Here is a 20,642-nt window from a genome sequence, read left to right as displayed (position 1 = left end):
TCTGATAGGTATAAACGAGTTCTCCAAGTCTGAGATATTAACATTAGGTGAACTTATATTAGATTTGTATAGGTATGTCTAGTTAGAAACACCAGTTTAAGACAAAAATATTCCATTATACATCTAACAGATGTTTGATTTTTTGCATCCATATTTGTTTATCAAACATACAGCAATATTAATACATACAGTAGCAATATTAATATTGTCAATTAATATTGCCACTGAGTTTGATCCTTGCCAAAATCTGTGCTCTGCATGTTTCTTACCCCATGCCTTGGGCTGAAAACCTCCCTGCTCCTCTCCCTCTGCCACGTCCAAACCCTAGGAGAGAAAACACCATTTAACAGCAACAGCAGAGGAGCCGCCAATCGCTAGTCTGTCACATTAGAAAATACTAGGGTTGAAGAAGGAAACTACCACTGTTGAAGTTAAGTATCATTTATTTACTTCACAAATTTCCTCACAGGAGAATTTGTTTGCCTAACCCACACAAGTAAGCCACTGTTCATTTCAGACTACATGTTTCAGTAGGACTTGCACTTCAACAGAAGACTAAGAATATTACTTCGTATTACAAGAACAGGAGGAAGTCAAAAGCTGCAGACTGAGAACAAAGCTATGTGGTAATTATAAGTCACGAAGCAACTACAAGTTTACGAGAGCACAAAAGTGATAATGCTAAGTCTCCAATACACTGGTTGTCCAAACATCAGAATTACCTATGACAGACTGTTCAAATTTAGATCAAAATCACCCCTTATTTTCAAGGGACCACCTAAACTGAATAAGAAAAGTAGCTCCAGAACATGATAAAACCAGTTTAGGAAGTTCTTGTTTTAATGACTTTCCTTTCTCTCCCCTCACCAGTCATTCTTCCCCTTGCCCTAGTTCAATATCCAAGTTTTAAAAGATATTTCTGGACCTCTAAAATGTCGACTACCCACGTGTTCAAGGACTTCTTAGAAGTATCAAAATAGCAGGATATCTTTACCCACATTTTGATGAAAGAGTTTACCAATATCCTATACAAGATGACAACTGCTAGCTACAGAGGAACCATGAAAACCTGCAGAGGAAGGTTTTCCATCCAGCAACACACAGTATTTTGGTGAGACAAGAACACAGAAAAACTGAGGTCTGACACTAGGCCAGGCCTGATTGCTATCTCTACTTTTTCCCCTCTTTGCTCTCTTTTCACAATCGGTTGGAGAGGACAGACAGAGGTTAGGAAAGAGGTAACAACAGCTGCAACCCGGCAGTTGCTGTCCCTCTTCACTGAGCCCATGTGTGAAATTGTGCTCTTTACTCTGCCATAAACAACGCTGCCCCAGACACCGCTGTACCCAACTGATTGTAACTTTTGTCTCTGAACCTCCTTGCTCAACCCACCTATTCTACTGCTCTTCTCTCCTTCACCCGCCTAAAATCCCCAATCTGGTAAACTGATCCATGGCACAACGAGGTCACAGCTTTCAGGTGCTCCGAAGTCAGGGCACTCTGGATTATCTTTCTGCACAGTAAATAAATTTATGAGCAGAACCAGCTAACAAGTTTACTTGGGGACACTGTAGAGGTCATCCATGTAATAAATTTGCTTCCTACAGCTATCAATACAGCATTAAACACCATTTACTAACGACATAGAAGACAACAGTTTTTTGACAAGCTCAAATACAAGATTGGGAGCTGCAAATGACAAAAACAGTCAAGCAGAAATATTTTTGACTGAGGCAGACATTAGGTACAAAGAGATTAGCTGGAATAGATAGCATGAAAAGTACAAACAGATTTTAGAAGAGGGAGTAGTCTCCTCAGCCTCCCAAGCACAAAAGCCTGAAAGAATAATCTTAACAAATTAAACAGAAGATATTTAGCAAGCAAGGCATATCTAAGATGCCGTACCAGCACAGGCACAATAAACTACTGGCTAAAAACAACAATAAGGACCTCTAACAATTTTAGAAATTGCCAGAAAGAAATCTTGTTCCTGAAGATCGATGCACAGTCTTAGACTACTAGCCAGCAAGATGTTTTTTTATACCAGAACACTTTGAAAGTTAATCCTGAACTTGAATTTCAAGTGTATTCCCTTACATTCATAAAGCTGTGTCTATGCTTTCTGTCAAAACTGAAATAAAATTTAGTTTAATCAACAAATGCAACAAAAAGCATTTTAAGGAAGACAAAAGGGAACTACAAAATCAGTGGGGTTACAGAAAACACTAAATTCAAAGCTAGAAAGGACACTTACGAAGAACTAATTCAAAATATGGGACAGTGACTACTCACCACTGAAACATCACTCTAACTCGGACACAGAATCTCATACATCACAGTCATTAATGCAAGATGCCAGTGGGAAGGGCTGATATTCTCTTTGACACAACCAGATCACTAATATATTCTTAAATTCTCATGCTAAGAAAGTTACTTCTCTCAGCTGCCAAAATTAAAACAATTAGAAGGCACAGTCTTCTAACACAGAGAAGTTGATCATGAAGCAACTATGAATGCCCATCAGGTATTTGCAAACTTTTGATGCTTTTTAACAGTGACTAAAAGGTCACTGAGAAAATGGGGCTTCACACTGCAATTCAGAGCAGGGACCCAAATTCTGAGCATGCAATCCCAGAGTAACTTAAACCCATTTAAATCAGAACTACTGCAGCCAAGGTCTTCCTCCTCAGTGATCACAAGCTCTGCTCTCTTTTCTGCACTGACAGTTTTGCACATGCCAGTGAGCAAGCACAAAACCATCATCAGAAAACAAAATTATTAGTTCACTGTTGGATCAGCTCTCCGAACCAGTTCCCTGCTTGTTAAATGCCAGAAAACTAATCACCTTTACACCAGGATATGCCACCAAAAAACCCCTGTTCTCCCCAGCTACCGTGCTGCCTTCCCCCTTTTTTCTTTTTTGGCTTGGTTAGTTTAAAAAGTAGATCAATCCTCAAATGCACCAGGAGACCGACAGGACCAAGTCCTCCCAGTAGTAATGCCAGTTTATGCTTGTAACATAAAAAGTATGGCTGTAACACTGCTCTAAAAAGATGTGTACACGTGCGTTAGATCACAATGCTTAATGTTTTAAAAAAAAAAAATTCCTGTGGTAATTCACAATCAGCAATTCTTCTATCAACAGTTTTCTCTACCCACAAAAAGAGAACAAGTGGCTAGGCAGTAACTCATTAAATCTTCTGGTGAGTCTAAAGGAACAGACTTTCTTACAATCAATCAGCACATGGAGCACAAAAGCAAACGATGGACATCAGGCAACGAACAAAATAACTGCCCTGCCTCATATAGACCCTCACAACGTTTCTTCACATTCCTTTACACCTGGATGTAAAAACAAGTCTAAACTACCAAGGCAGTGTTGCTTACTCATTTCTGTTCCAGGAAATCAGGATTGGGAAACTATGTTTAAAGTTGATTCTCATCAACATCCCTGCTACTACCCCTTATCCAACATCATTTAAAACAATGAACTATTTAAAACATGTTTTTGTTTCCTTTAACATTGTAACTGTTCAACTGTGTATTATTGGGTTTTTTCTTCCTGCTCTCCAGCACATCTCCCTCAGCTGACTAGGCTCACTCTAGCCATCACTTATTCAATTTACATTTTTCTTTTCTGGAATGAATTCTAGAGAAGTCAACACTTACACCCAGGCAGGTGGCAGGATTTTCTGTTTCCACTAAAACCCACTGGGAGTTCAAAACACTCATAATCACACGATCAAGTCTTCACTCTGGTACCGTCCATGAATAGAAAGAATTGTTCATCTCATTCACAACACTTCGTCCCCCAAAACAAATGCACACTATGTGGGAGCATGAGAAAAGTGTGCATTACCACGACTCAGACAGGACTAACCAATTAATTTCAGAGCCTGTTCTGTAGAAAATCCAGTTTGCTGAGCTTGCAGACCTAAATCCTTCTAGTGCAACAGAGGTGCTTTATTTCAAACCTCAGATTTTCACACTGACAGGTTTAAATTAGATGAAGACACTTTAAGGTTAAGAAAGAGGCCTAAGTAAAGCTGAAAGGAAAAGGAAATGCAGACTGGAAGGGCTGGCAACACCCTAGATTTGTGCTTATCTCTGACTGCACAGTAACTCAATAACTGAACAGCCCTGGTCTCTGCTCTGGAAATGCAGAGCCTGCCATCCTCCCAGCAGATGCCGAGGTGACAGAGGCTTAAGCCTTATGAAGAGATAAGTAGGCTAAGTATAGAAAGTTTGTATTCTAGGTATTCCACACTACCAAAACAAACACTGACGTTATATTTAATAATTCAAATCACTGTTTGCTTATTAGTCATCATAAAGCTAGAAGCATTGGATCAGTTTTATACACCGCATGTACTCTAGCAACCATTTTTAGAAGCACATGCAGAAAACTTCAACTCTAAAGTTATGTTTAAAAGAAAATAACTAACTTACGTTAAAGCTAAGTTCTGTTTAACCTCAAAAAAAGAAAAAATTACATGACACACACCTCTTAACCAACACAGAACCAACTACAACAAAACTAAACAGGCTTCAGATTGTGACCTCCAGAAAGTCTGCTCTACATTCATGTTTTAGAAAAACCAACATCCTTACTAATTCTGGCAAGGAAATCCAAAATATATCCTGTGCCAACTGTGCTAAGCTTTTAAAACAAGAAAACGTTTAGACATGCAATTCTGGTTACAGAAGCTCATTTTTTTCAGGGACAGCATACTTCTTATCTAAAAAACATTTTTAAAGAGCGATATCAAGAATACAAGCTGGACTACAGTCGGATATTTACAAAAAGGGTAAGCTGCTTTGCTTTCTTATACAGCCAGCAGAAAAAAACAAGAGTTTGAAAGGCTCCTTGTCATGCTGATTAAGTCCAAAATTAAAACACAATTTTTTCCCTTTCATTTTTAATTCCTGTTTTGCTAGAAAAAAATTCCCTGTCAGCATCCACATTTATGGCATGCTCACATTGCTCTGGAAGAATGATGAGGAAGAGAACAGAGGAATAGAAGTAAAAGCAACAAATCCATTTTCACTTTGCAAATGAGGAGAATTGCTATACATGAACCTGTAACAATTTCTATGCTGACTCAAGTCCAAAAGTTCATCTGCCTGCTAACCCATTATCAGCTATGGTCAATTAGATACCTAGGGAAGACTACAAGAACTGAAACCATGGTGCAGTTTCTCTGGACACTTTCCTGGTCTTCAACCATTTGTGGCTCAGACTTTGTCAGCCAACGATAATTTACATGCACCAAAACCCCCAGTGGTTTTTCATTTTCTTGCTGTGGTTCTTTTTTTGTATTAAATTGTCAAGTCTCTCTGTGTGTAAATTTTCAGCACCCACAACATCTTACAGAAAGGAATTCCTCAGGTTAACTACATATATGAAGAACCACCTCCGCAAGTTCATTTTGAACCTGTAACCTACTGGTTTCATTTAATATTCCCTCATTTGCATACTTGCTTGGAGTGATCAGTTAATTTCCCCACAGAACCTTTTCCATTAAAATTTTACAGATCTCTACCATACACCCACTCAGCCCTCTCTTTTGCAGGTGGAGAAGTCCTAGTCTGCTTGTTCCTCACATCCCATAGATGAAGTCTTCCCAGTACCTTGAAAAGTCTTTTCTAGCTCTACCACATCCTTTTCAACATGGGGTGGAGGACAGCGAGAGAATCAGACCCGTACTTAAAATTGAAGATGTGAGAACAGTACAGAACAGCAGCATAAAAAAAACCCTGTAAAGTTTGTCAATTTGTATATAACACTGCAGCTGATTAAAACACAAATGAGGAAACGTTTTTAGAGCTGAAAATCCTAAAGACATAACCATCTTCCTCCATAATTCCTTCATGAGATTCCATTCCAGACAGTTACAAATCCTGGCAATACTGACAAACACATATAATCACTTGGATGCAACTACTATCCACCACTATTATAGTATTTTTTATATCTAAACTGAGCTTATTCAAGAAATTGAGTTCTGAAAAGAAAGAGATATGGGAAGGTCATCTTAAAAAAAAACCCAAATTCCTCAACTCCTTTCTAAGCCAAAGTTTACTCCCTCAGTTTGGCAAGCAAAGTTTAAGGGCAGAGCAACTCCAGCTAGGATGGATGCATTTTTTTTCTTTCTGTTCATCAGTCAATAACACACATCTACTTCAAATACCTGATCTCCTGCATACCAGCAACCAGTGGTGTTTGTACACTGTATACCTACTACCCTATGAAGTTGAAAGGAATGTCTCACAGTCATTAACAGAAGATTTACTAAACAATGAAGCTAGGCCCTAGAGCACCAAGGATGAAATACTCACTATCAGGGTCTTTCTCCCCTCAGTAAATAGCACATTAACACCCCAGTGTCAATCCCATTTCTGCTATTTTCAGTGCCCATCATTTCTTAAAATTAGATTGTTTTACAGTGAAGGAGTAATATGATGAACCAGCAAATCTTCCCCTAGAAAGTAGGCAGTAAGACAACTCCAGCCTGAGAAGGTAGTTTAAAATAGCAAGACAGTGTGTTGCTCAGATATTAGCTGATCTCTAATTTTGTGTCCAATGCCTAGATTCCTACACACACACACTCATGAAACATTTCTTGAAAAGGGTTCTGTGGTGATTACCAGCAATCTATTTACTTCCAGCTGAAGTGCTTTATCCCACATTTGACTTTGCTGTGTAACAGAAAAGAAAGGCTACTGAATGAAATGGCAGGAAGCTTTTTTTATTATTTCTACTAGTATCCAAAGAAAGAAGGTCATGAGTCCCTGAAATACTGAGAAGTGAATTACAGAGCTTTATACAACTCCCTGCAGATTTCAAGGGCTTGCATTATAAAATTAAATTAGGTATTTTCTGCCACACAATACACAAACTTGTAATATAATGATCCCGAAGTCGTTCAACAGGTTTATCACAGACAGTTGAAAACACGTCATTAAGATACTTTGCTCACATGAATGTACAGTCTAAAATATTTGGTAGAGAGTTACAATAATACTATGTACACTAAGCCAGTGAACAGAAATTGGTTAAATTTGTTCCTATTTTTTCAGTCAGATATGTCAGTTTGATCTGATGATTAAGTGCTTTGGCTTGAGACATGATGTTCATCTAGAGAGCTACAGGGTTGACAGCAAAAGCAGTGTATTGTTCATAAGGTTACAAAGCAAAAAACAGACTGCATTTGAAATTAACCTGTAAATTTCACCCAACAACTTAAAAAAAATCCTACCTTTATATTTGAGTATAAAGGATTATTTTGTAAAACAAACACCAGAAGACTTACATTCCATCTAACAACAGTGCTAGCATACCAAAAACTGTAGCTGTGAACTATACCACACCCTTCACTGCAAAGCTACTTCTCTGGGCACACGATTTGGTATTTGCTGATTTGCAGGCACAACCAAGTCATTCTCACAAATCTCTGGAACCTACATGTCTTTTCATCTTTCCACTCCTTCAAGATGCAGATCTGGAGAAAACGAAGTGGGACGTGCCTGTCTTTGAATGCCTCGTTAGTAGATATTCCAAAGAGAAGAGAGTCCTTTGAAGGCAGAATTTTTCTCGACATTACTTACTAAGTACATTAGCTCTGCTGTGTACTTTATCAATTTAACTCATTCAATACCCACTTCCCCACACAATCTGCACTGTACCTAGGTTACTCATTTTCATTCCTCCTGCTCTGAGAAAAAACAAGCCTCTTCCCACTCCAACCTGTGAAAATCCAAACCAACTACAAATCCCTTGATTCCACATCAAATCCATTACCAACAACTTTTTCTTCTACAGGATAGGATCGGAATTGTACCTAAGACTCTGCAGTACTCTTTTTCCACAGTTCTCACCAACTCTTCCATGCCAAATTCCTTCTCTTACCAAAAGCCGTTAAGGTGACTTGTACTTTCTCTGATTGGGTACTGAAAACAGAAGGCAAGTCTGACAACTCGATCCACCCCAAAGAAAAAGCACAAGTACACAACAAATCCTTCCTCGAGAGCCCTACAGATGGAATCTTGCACTCTCCTGCTGCCAAGGTACACCCTGAAGAACCCATTGCACTGCCACTCACAGGAGGCTGGCATGAGTTGATCTGGGAAAACAGCTCTCCATAGCCAGAGCACACCAGCCTGCTACACAGGAAATTACCATAAAGGTGATTTGTGTCAATTCTTTTAACCTGCTCTGAGACCAAGACACAACAAGGGATAAGGGAGGGGGGATGTACCTAAATTAATGGTGGCTGAAGTGTTTATGGAATCAAAGGATAACCAAAAATGCTTAAAAAAAAGTGTTTAAAGAAATAAATGGGAGAGTTCCATTTCAGGACATGAAATCAGTGCCAGTCCCCAACCAACGTCACCATCTCACCTCTCCCACGGCCACGTTTTCCACGGTCTGAAGGCCTGTCTCCTTGATTGTTGTCCACTCCATTCTCTTCAGCTCTAACTGTGGAGAGAGGACAGCTTAAGAGAAGCTTTAGACACTTGTACATGAGACAATATAGCCATCTGCTTAACCTGAACCTAAAAAGAAAAGGCAAGATTTTAAAGTGGGCTGGTCAACAGAGCTCAGTCACCCCTCTTCCTTGGGGGAGCAGCTACAAGGAACTTACGTTTACTTCACACCAGACAATTAGGAAGCAAAATATCTAACAAGAGGGAAATGTCCACCAGCAGATACATTTCTGTTTTTTAGGAAAAAAACCCAACAAAAAACCTCAGTGTTTTGCAGCCTACACTATTAAATTAATTATGGCCTCAACTGTTTAACAAGGTAGGAAATACAGCTGCCTCATACAACACACCAGTGGCGACAGTGAAATAATAAGGGATAACCAAGAACACCAACTCCTCCCATCTGCCTATACCACATCTCTGTATGATCAGGGAAACTTAAAAGTATGCTCCTGTGTATATATATCAGAGGGATGATGACTGGGTGGAGGTGAGGCATTAGAAAAGCACTGCAACTTTACTACTTTGTAGAAAACTCCTGAGGAGGTACTCTGAAAGATGGCTGGCTCCTCAAAGGAAAAAAGAAAAAAAGACTGGCCACTTAAAACACTGCTGAGATTTCTCACTGCACAACTTCTCCTAATGACAGCAACAAAATCATTAATGCTTGGACATAAAGCTGGGAAGAGAACACCAAGATTTGGTAACCACCTAAAAAAATCTTTAATTCCAGTTTACAAAAAGAGACAAACAGCATCTTGCTCTGGCAAAAAATGTTGCCCCTCACTTTCATTTTGATGGATTTCATTTCAATTTGTTCTAAGCATCGCTCCAAGTTTTACTAATTTTTTTTCTATCTTGGTGTTATCCTATTCTACAAAGATTTACAATGTCTTCACTGGAACAGTATTTGAATATAGTCCAATAATGACTTAGAAGAGTTGGTTAATATTGCAGATATTTTTCCTGCTTGTAAGTGAAAAGCTAAACATATTTTTTTTCATTCTGGTTTCTCTGCTTATCCATCAGTGCTGTCCGTGGCCCTTACAGGCAATGTATACAGCTTTGACACCACTGCTAAATCTTAGGGAAAAGTGGTACCCACTGGTGATGTGATGCTACCTAACTTGGAAACATCAGTTTGCTTTTGTACAATGTATTATTGACCTTGTATAAAATGTAGCAAATTTTTAAGTGTTTCAACTCACAAAGAATTTTCTCTGTTGTAGAAACTCACCTTTGGTTGGCTTATGTGAATAATACACGCTAGAGATTAATAATGATCCCAGTCTTTTCATCTACCTTATGAGAAGATGAGAACATCTTCAGGTTCTACCACTCATAAAAGGAGATGGAGTCAAAGCCAGATAATTTTTTCATTAAAAGAAAAAAAAGCGTACAGCTGTGCAGCAACATACTTGCTCTCAGGCAGTCTTACAAAGACTCAATTCTAAACCTTATATAAAGAAGAGCAAATTTTTGATTAGTTGATCTTGTACAAAGGTACAGTATTTTAAATTAAATCGAATGTCTCTGAACAAGCACAGACCATCGCAAAACCAAGTCACAAAGACAGATTCAGCACACCTGTCACCAAGTTATGATCCCTTCAGCACTGAGCTATAGCTCAGACAGACTTTACTCCATTAAGTACCCGCTCTCAACTCAGACAGTTGAGAACAGTGTCTAAATCTTTAAAAATAAACCCCTATACGTACACTCTCGGCCACGGCTGCCTCCTCTTCCCCGTCTGTTGGAACTTCCCCGTCCACGACTCACTTCTCTGTCCCCTCGTTTTTCTCTGTTCTCTTTGTTTTCTGAACTTTCCTTTCCAAGGCTTTTCTTCTTTCCCCCTACAGTCTCCCAAGAAGTCTATTTGGGTAGAACAGAATTAGATACAAAAGTCAAAAAGGAAGAGAAACCTCTCAATGCATACTTCAACCTCACACCCCTCCATTTCATGGAAAACACCCAGGTATTTGCATAACGTCACATAGGTAATACCTTGCAAACTACACTGACACAATTGGAAACACAGGCTGTATTTTTGGGAAGAGATGAGAAAAAACAAAGTTTTAGAAGTTGATTTGTCTTACAGAATGTGAGAATCCCCAGTATTTGGGGCTATAATGGACTTCTACTAGTTCAAAGAAGCCTAGATACGACCGCAACACAGAAAATCTGTGAAACAAGCAGCAGTTTCCCTCTCAACTACTTCCATAAATCTATGAAGGGAGCATGCACAGAGCTATGTTTTTCTCCCAAGGAAATGAAAAAATGCTTCTAAGCATCACTGAACAAGAAACTGATGAGAGTAAGTATGTGGCCTAAGAGCGGGGAATGAAAAAAGAAAAATAATTATCGAGACCTACTAGAATTCAAGCACCATGAGACAGAATGGCAGAACAGCAGCTTGGGAAAACTGGGGCCATGATAAGCCAGACCATCCACTCTTAACAGCTACAGCTCAACACACACAGCAAAATACAGGCAAAACTATGTCTAAATAAGACAAGGGACCAAGGTCCAAACATCAGGCTTCACCTTCATAGAAGAATCTGTAGGAGTTGAAAATAAAATGACTAAAATACTTGCTAAGAATAGCACAGCAACTCATATATTACACAATTGCATAGTTAGTCTGTCAAGCCATAGTTGTAAAGCAAAGAAAGGTATTATTTGCAAACCATTAGGATAGCAGATATGTTTATATGTACGTTCCCATCCCTAGGAGCTTATACTCTAGGTAAAGTGCTTTAGTACGAAATTTGCATACACAAATAAGGTTCTGTCAATTGTGAAGCACTAAAGCCACGACATTTGACAGGCACCTGCATCAAACAAAAAAGGTTGGCTATCAATACTTTTATCCTGTTCTGTCTCTTCTCAATTCAGACAACAGCAACTCAGACGCCCTCATGAGGTAAGCAATAACCAGCTATTCCAAGCTGCCTAGAATTGAGAAAACTAATGCTATTGAGAAAGCAGGTAAAGCCATTTACAAGTATAAACTCAATGTTTCAGTGCCTCCTTTCAGAGAATAAGTACTAAGAAAATGGTTGCTCCTTCATTTTTTGACATAGTATGGGTGAGAAAGAAGGTTGAAATTGCTTTTCAATTTCATCTCCAGTATAGAAGACTACACTGCCATAAGCCAACTTTGGTGAAACACAGAACAGCGTGGATTAGAAGTACAAAATTACACATTTGAGCAAAATCATGTTATTTGTGCAACAGAAAACTGTTTCCTCCAGTAACTATCACATAGCTTCACCTGCCATAGCCTGTGTAACTGCATTACACACTAAATAAAACACTCCTGGAGTTTCAGAGACACTTCACAGGAGGAAAAATAGCTGAACTAACAACTGAAAAACCAAGTCTGTATAGTTCAGACCGCACTCCTATTTCACTGATGGGCATGGGGCCAAAAGATCTTCGACCATTTTAAGAAACACCCAAAACTGGATGATTCTGAAAAGCATAAAAGGAAGCAGCCTCTACTTAGTTAGGTTTCACATGACTTGGGAAGGACCAGTAAAAGGACGACTATGAAAGCATGAGATCCATGCTTTCCCACAATGTAATTTTGAGGAAAGCCTTGAGAAGCTGGGCATGTCCTTCAAGACAGAGGATGGGGCTACCTCTGGGCATGGGAATCCACCACAGACTATCAAAGCAGCCTGTTTTTGTAAGTGAGCTAACTGATTACAACTTCAGCTGAAGATGCCTGAGACAACTCAAATGACAGTTGTGGACCCGACTTTCAAAAGTATGTAACAGAAGCCCTCTTCCCGGTGTGATCTTAGGTGGAAAGAAGAACCATCTGAAAGGCCCCCTTTGTTCTATCTTCAAAGGTTTAGGAAGTAAAACATGGCCAGGCATAAAATGGATCTTATGCCTGTAGGAAGTTAAATGAATAGACATCTTGGGCAAAGAAACATGCCCTTTTCTACTCAGATCCACAAGCTCCTATTTATCTAAAGTCAGACTGTCACAACTGTTGCAAGTGAAAAGTCTTCATAAAGACTAACACACAAAGTCACACAGCATAAAGCCTTAAAGACAAAACAGGCAGAGTACCAAAGAAATTATAAATAGACATTTTAGCTATCATTCCTTGCTCTTCTAATTCCTCAAATTGGATAGACATGTCCTTCCAATGAGGCAAAAAAACCCAACAAAACCTCTAGTGCATCAAAGCAGAGAGAAACTAGAAAAAGATATTTGGGAATCTGCATTCAGAACTAGTAGCAGCTCTGCTTCCAACTTCACACCAAATCCACAATTAAACTGTTCAGGAGTATAACAGCTTTAAAAAAACCCTGAAAGTTGAAGGCCCACAAACTTCCATAAAGAAAAAAAAATTTCTTTGTGCTCTGATGAGGACCCTTCAATTAATACTCCACTCTCCTTGAGTCCTTTAAGTTCTCTGTACTTGTTTCTGAGTTGCATTTTGTCTACAGAGAACAGTGGGTTCAGAGACACTTCTCAAAAGACCAGAACATATGGATATGTTGCTTCCAATTGGTAAATGAGTTCAGAAAGTTTATTCCATGTCGTGATCACTTATAACAATTTGCTAAAGTAAAAAAGCATTTAACATTCTCTATCAGTCAGAAAATTATTTTCAACTAGAAAATGGCAAATATGAGAAGTACAAGACAACAAAACCCAGCACATTACCGCGACAGATTTAATCAAGATGAGATGCTCTCTTCTACTACCAACTTACTAGCTCACTCAGTATTACATACTTCTGTGTCTTAGATGACTTCAACTCTGATAAATGAAAAAGGGACAGAAAAGAAAGTCGCCTTGGTCAGAACAGTATGTGTCCTAGATTTGGGGGAGGGGGGGTGGGGTGTAAGTTTCCTCATTAACAATAAGCCAGAGTACACATCCTGACAAATCACAGGAAATACTGAATGTTCAGCATTAAGAAAGGAAGTCCAGGTTTCTTTCTCAATTTAGATGATATGGAATTTAGTTTAATGCCTCGGATAAACTGTCAGAAGTCCCACCAGAAAAAACTTCAACTGCAGCAAGATGTATTTTCCTGACAACTCTTGGGATAAAAAATGGCTCTGTGCAACACTCTAAGCAACGTTATTTGTTGTTATATACATGTTGTTTAGTCTTCTCTTTCTGTTTTTCTGTAGTCATGCAAATAAGCAACACAGTGAAAGAAGCAACTACTTGCTGTATCCCCTTCTGCCATTAGTAGCATTGTCAAAATAACTTTCAGATGTTGAAAGCTCCTCCCGCTTCAACACTGACACTACAGAAGCTGCACATCCTAGAACATCTGCCTGCCCTTGAGGTTTATAAAGATTGCCCTTTGTGGCAAACACTTAGTCTCAGGGTTGTGGAGGTGCTACAGAGTAACTACAAACATTGCAGCAAAAATCAGGCTTATGTCTGACAGCACACCAAGTTCTGCTGCGGTTAAAATTGCTTCGTGTAAATGAAAGCCAGAGGACTCTGCACAAGACCAGCTGAACACCCACATTTTCAAGTTTCACGCTACTCTAAGGCAGTAGAGAAGCTGCCCCAGTCTCCATTTCCTTCCAAAGAATTTGAATGGAGGCATGGAATTCGAAAGCCTCTGAAATACGACTTTCTCAATCCCTTCTTAGAAGTAGAACGACACAGTACACAGAAAGAGCAGTTTAACATGAAAGTAAAACCTTACCGTGTCTGAACTTCCTTCCAGCAGTATGTTGATTGCTCTGTTCACATCCCCATTACAATCATGTAGTGCTACTATGCACTCATCCTGGTTTTTCCCCGTCACTTCCATAAGCTGGCAGTAAAAGTCGGACATGTTAAAACATCTAAATTATCATCCTAAGAAAATAAGTTAGTACCACCACAGATTCCAAGAAAGTGCATAGCTACTGTGTCAGAGCAAGCTAAAATCCTAAATAAAACTATCCGCATTTTACGCATCTGCTTAGGATTCAGAAAAGAGACAGGATGAAACACAAATTAAACAGCAATCAAGAAAGTATTCTCTTTTGCACCTTTTTTTTTTTCCCTTCATGCTTGCAGCAAATGCTGTCAGCCCAGAGACAGCAGTACATGAGGGTAAAGATGCAGAAGACCAGGATAGCTCCAGTTTTGTCGTCTCTCCCTCCCCATCAAACATCCCCCTCTTTATCTCACTGTGTGAAAACAGACATAAGGTAAGCCATGGCAGAGAACAGATCCATCTGGAAAAACATCCAGACTAAGAAAAAGGTTATTTTTCAGCCACATCAGCTCCCTTGATCCATTTCAGCGTAAGGCCACACAAAAGGCATAAGCAATGGCTGCTTAAGGAGACCTACTACTGAAGTATGCTCCATGGACCTGCGGTGCACACCCTGAGGAGTGCAGGATGGAAATAATCAGTCAGGCATGGGACATATCCTGCAACTTCACTCAAAGAAAAAACACCTACATGATCTAGAAATATACACACACAGTGTAAAATATTGGCGATTTCCTAGCAGAACTTAATTCTTATCCTTCCCACCAGCAGTGCTACAGGCACTATTGATAAGGGTTCTTCGGCTTCAGGAAGTACAAGACTTCACTTCTGGCACCGCAACAGAACAAATTAACACTTAACAATATTTTGGAGGAGGGTTTTACAAAGAAAAGAAATAAAGAAATCTGCTCCCCTGCTGTGATAATGCATTCACAATTGTTCTCTCCTGGATGTACTCCTAGGTTCTTCTTGAGTTGTGATGTGCTCTCTAGGACAAAATCACTGACACCTACAGCATAACAGGGACCCGGATTCTCAGTTCGGCTCAAATTAATGGTCTCAGCTATAATTGGGTAACGGAAGCTTGAGCATCTACACTAGAAACTCAGCAAGGCAGAGGAAATGGTGTGAGATTTCATTTTCACAGTGTAATTCTATCATTTTAATGCATACACAGATCTGGGATGTCGGATTTATTTTTTTTTTAAAATAACACTTCTATTCACCTTTAAGCGAAAAGATTTTTACTTTTCCTGAAAAACAGCCAAGATACTAGCAAATTCAGTTTACACAGCTGCCATATTTTTCCCATGTGCCTGTACACATGGACAAGCTGAATGCACTCTTTATTCTGATGATCATCAAGCATCAAGACCATACTAGAACAATACAGTCTGGAAGAGACATCAGCACAGATAAGTTTTGGGTTAAAGGCTTGTCTGCAAAGGAAAATACACCGGTGTAACTATACAGCCAGAGTTATATTACCACACAATTTCTTGTAAACAGACTTTACAATGCAATAAGAGCACCTTTTCCTAGTTAAACTTACACCCTTCTGAAAAAGGTTTAATCTAAATCATAAACAGACGCCCTAGATCCAAAATGTAAGGCAAATTTGAAGCACCTTATTGCAGGGCATAAAATTCTGTACCATAAGAAACATACTTGTTTCACTTTATCTTCAAAATCTGCGTCGCTCTTATCGTAGATCATCTGAGCAAGGCGAATCTGTTCTGCTGTTGCCTGAAAAATGCAAACATCCAATAAAGTACACAAAAGGTAACAATATATTTTTAAAAGTATCTCCTAGTGTCACCATATTTTTTTTCTCCAGATTCTCAAAAAGAACATACACAATAAGCACAGAAGTGCTATGTGGAAGGGATTAACATCTCCTCTATGCCCATTTTATAGTTAAAAAGTTAGCTGGGACACAAGCAATTTCAACATATTCTAATGTGTTTGAACCACAGGTAAAGGTTACGACATAGACAAGACAACCATATAATAAAACAGAATTTACCACAGAAGCCTACACTTTGATATGATTACTTTTTAGTGTCTACCACTCCAGAGTTAGAGTTTCACCATAACAAACTGGCAACGGTATTTCTAAATTAACCACTTATCTGATGATTCCTGCTCAGAACACCTTCCACAACTCTCCAACAACCACCTGACCCTGTAGTTTTATGAGCACTTAAAAAGAGACTGAGTCATGCCTCAAGATTTTGCCCGTGAACAGCTGCACTTATTTTCTTTATAAGTGAATACCGGTCTCTGAAAACTGCTAAAGGATCTTGCTATTGAAGAAATATTCAGTGCTTCTGTAACATTTCTGGACCACAAATCTATGCTGGCAACTTCTTCAAAAGCTGAAAGGCTAAAAATGGATGGATGCAGTAAAATGGCCTAAATCCAAATAGGCTATGGCTGCCCCAGAAAGCAATCTACTCAAGAACACTAATGTCACATCACACAGGCCAATCTTCACGTGTGGCATTTGCAGTCTACTTGGAACTGCACTCCTATGAAAATACCAAAGATAACTCTATGCTACATGATCCTGGACCTATTTTGATTTCTGCTCAAACAGAAGAGGCTTCCATCTCATGCTAGAGAAAGTGAATACTGAAGAGACTCAGGACCAGAAATGCGAGCTGATGTGGTGTGGAAGACTCCCATTGAGAAGGGGACCATCTCATCCACTGAAATTCTTGACAGAAAGGATTCATCCTGGGCAGCTGGTTGAATCTCACCTTTCGAAGTCTCACCTCACAGGATACCCACGTGAAATTCTGTGCCTCACGAATTCAGACTTAATCAGCATCAAACTGCTTCACTTTTCAAGTTTACCAGAAATACAAGCTCTAGAGGAGGTCGCCAAATGTAAATGCTGAGAAGAGGCTAAAAATTACTCCACCGTACACCACCAGCTGCTTGTTGTTTGAGAAGTTACTGCAGCTGTCTCAGTTCCTTGAGGGAAGCGACATTTGCTGTGCTCAGAGGCAATGTTCCAAGACAATTAGCGTTTTTAACGGAGCTAAGTACTCTACGCTACTTCACATTTTCAAAGTGACAATGCTGACAACTTCATACGCAGGTCAGTAACACAGAGGAGAGCATGCTCTGGAATTCCCTGTGCCAGTCCTGGTGTCACTCTCCACAAAAGCCCCCTGGTCAGTGCAGCACTGTCTGTGAAAGAGGTCACTCTTGGTGTCTGCCGAGACCTCAGCAGAGAGCAAAAACAAAAGGTCTGCTGATTTCAGGAATTAAGCCTTGTTGATCCATCTTCTTGCTCTGACTTCAGCCTCCTCAGGGCCATTGCAAATTTTAAGCTAGTAAAGACAGTTTCTTTAAAGATATCCAGAGTGAAAAAACCATTCAGACAATGTAATTTCTATAGAGAGATGACGGCATATTTGACCAGAAACAGGAAGCCATTAAGATTCATTTTTTCCTGTAAACCAACATTTTTTTCAAGTCCATGTTAGTAGGGAAAAAAAAAAAAAAAAAAGGTGTGACAATATCTCCAGTTTTCCTGTGTAAGCAGAGAGCTTAGAAGCACAAGTAGATACAATATTGCTAATTTTTATACCAGTGGATTACACCCAGATGGAACTGAAGATTCAGAAGAAAAAAACAACAAAAACCCCACAAGATGTGTTTACTACACAAATGCCAAATCATTGTCACAAAATGTTTTGTTTTTTTTCCCCAGCAACTGGTGGTTCTTTATTTTTAAGGCACCATTGTTACAAGTAACATTGTAGTATCCTATAAAAGAGTGTAATTAAGTTTTAATTGCAACTAAGAAAATAGAAGCATCTTACGACACCTAAAACTTTACTCAACCTTACAAGATCTGTTACCTTTGCATCCTAACAGAGTGAGGGAAATTTGTAACTGACAACTTCAAACTACCAGAAAACAGAAGCGTGCAAAACACAAAATTAAGTGACAGTAATAAGCTTAGATTTTATAATAAAATGGTATTTTTATTATCCGGAAGCAATGCAGAAAAATTATGACGTAGTTTCCTAAATAACTTAAATGATGATCCATGTGGTATTATGACAGTGAAATCTCCATTTGGGAAAGCAACATTATTCTACATTCAGAAAATCAATGAATCACATAGGTTGGGAAGGTCCTCCAGCGATACTCAGTGCAACCTCCCACTGAAAGCATGTCCCATCAGAGAAGCTGTTTGCGGCCAGACAAAAGATCCCACATCTCTAATCCAAGATCCTTTTAACAGCTGGAATTTCCAGTGTTCCAACCTGTGACATTGTCTCTCTGAGAAGAGTCTGGCTTCACTTTTTCTGTACTCTTTCATAAGGTATGTGAATAGAAGACACAACCTTGCCTTGCCTTCTTAGGGCTGAACAAATCCAGTTCCCTCAGCCACCCCTTACTCATCCTGTGCTCCGGTCTCTCAGCCAGCTTAGCAGCTCTTCATCGGACTTGCTCCCATCTGCCAACATCTCTCTTGTGCCAGGGAACCCAAAACTGGGCAGAGTACTCCACGATTGTCTTGCAAATGTCAAAAAAGGGAAAAACACCACTTCTGTCAACCTGCTATATTCCTGCAGCCTTACTTGTTATAAAACAAAACCAAATTCAACTTCATCTGTTGAAAGTCACTTTCTAAATCTACACATTAGCATGAACCACCACTATGCAAAGCACTGCAATGCAAGGAGATAAGGGATTGAGCTCACATAATTAATATACCATACAAAACAGAACAGAAGCCCCTCCACGTTAAAGATCAGTCCAGAAAACAATAAAAGACGCAGCTTCCCAGGGGAGAACTTCTCTGCTGGGAGAGAGTGCACCAATCTAGAACTGAGGCAATTCTTGAATTGAGTCCAATTTTTGAGACAAGATAATAATAAGTTGCCAGGAGCAGAGACATTTTGCACTCTCTGTAGGCCACACAAGCACACAACTTAACTACTCTGCTGCTGAGAATCAAGAAAATTGGGTAAGATCCTAATTTCAGTCTCTCAGATACCCAAAATAATTTAAGTCTACTAGTGGACAATCATCTTCGTTTCACATTGTGAGGACACTGCACAAGAATTTTATGATTTTGTGACTTGCAGATATGCCGAATCATGCTGTAGAACACAGCATGCATCTAAGGAAGCTTTTCCCACCCACCCAAATTCCTCTATCGACCAGAAATCTTCTAGCATCAGGAGGCTGGCATATGGAAGAGCTGAGATCTGAAGACATTGAGGTCACAGAACAGAAATACCGACACAGGCATAGGCGCAGAATTCCTCAGTGATGGGAAATGCTGCTGAAGAACACAAAGCTCCTTTAGAGACAAGAATACAGGAACAACTTAATGCTGTGCTGGATTACTAAGCAATTAAAGCGAGATACCAAACACACTCTTCCAAAATAGACAATGATTTTTCCTTCTGTCTTTTCTCTGTACTTACTGACTTAGGGAAGAGATGTGTATCATTACATGCACACTTTCAACTCGAAGAAGATCATATAGTATCACATACCTGTACTACTTGTTTCTGTGGTTGTGTTGGCTGTGTAGTTGAAATTTGCATTTTGTCCCGAGTGCCCCGGGTACGTTCACTGCCCACCGAAGTCATCATATACAGTATATACAAAACAATGTATGTACAAAATAGAAAATCTGAAAAGGAAAAAAAAACAACAAACAAACAACCAAAGATGTGAGTTAAGGCAGAGTCCTGATTCAATACCCAGATAATATATAAATGAAGTAGCTTGAACTTGTCCTGCCTTTACCATGAACTCTATACATGGAGAGAGAAAGCATCTTTAATACACCATTATTGGATTTATCCCAGTGTTTACAGTAAAGAGGGAAATGCAGTGGATAAAAAGCATTTTTGTCAGCTGATTGGGATCTGCCTAGATCTGTACTTCCAGACAACATATAAATCTCACAGCTTTTTTCAGTTATTTTAGACTTTTGTATCTGCTACTCTGCAGGAATTTCAGCTCCAGCTGTACCACTCCTTAAATTTCTGCAATACCTGCTGCCTTGTTTTGATGCCTGGAATTTAACCACCGTCATACCCACTCAGAATGCTAACACAAAAATCACATTCACAAACCAGGCAGTTCCTCTGTTCCCTACCATCAAACTGCTCTCCTGCACATATACAGAGGTTGAGGCCAACGCCCACTGTACTTCTCACCTCTCATAAATGAGAGAAGTTATGATGCTTGCCTTTAAATCTAGCCTCCGTAGCCAGTATTTTTGTTTTCTCCCTCACACTCACAGAATGATTTACAAAACTGCCTGTTACCCTGCTTTAAACATAACTTTGTTGTATGGCAACAAAGAAACCCAAAAGAAAACCCAAATCCCACACACACATCACTGCTATCCCTT

The 20,642-nt window shown here is 39.4% G+C and overlaps 1 protein-coding gene across 1 annotated transcript in view; it reads right to left on the bottom strand.

The window, feature by feature from the left end:
• The window catches only part of UBAP2 (ubiquitin associated protein 2), a gene marked incomplete at its 3' end in the record, with an annotated part of 51,717 nt that extends 31,819 nt beyond the window's left edge, over positions 1-19,898 (bottom strand). The window contains 6 exon segments of the mRNA XM_009889759.1: positions 270-324; positions 8,402-8,479; positions 10,206-10,359; positions 14,183-14,293; positions 15,911-15,988; positions 19,774-19,898. Of these exon segments, the coding sequence (XP_009888061.1) occupies positions 270-324; positions 8,402-8,479; positions 10,206-10,359; positions 14,183-14,293; positions 15,911-15,988; positions 19,774-19,872 (575 nt within the window).
• Between the last annotated feature and the right edge of the window lie 744 nt (positions 19,899-20,642).

The sequence above is a fragment of the Charadrius vociferus genome, unplaced genomic scaffold (genome assembly GCF_000708025.1).
Source record: "Charadrius vociferus isolate BGI_N301 unplaced genomic scaffold, ASM70802v2 scaffold37, whole genome shotgun sequence".
In the NCBI taxonomy this organism is placed as follows: domain Eukaryota; kingdom Metazoa; phylum Chordata; class Aves; order Charadriiformes; family Charadriidae; genus Charadrius; species Charadrius vociferus.
Note: the sequence above shows the minus strand (reverse complement) of the source record. Positions and strands in the feature narration are given on the sequence as shown.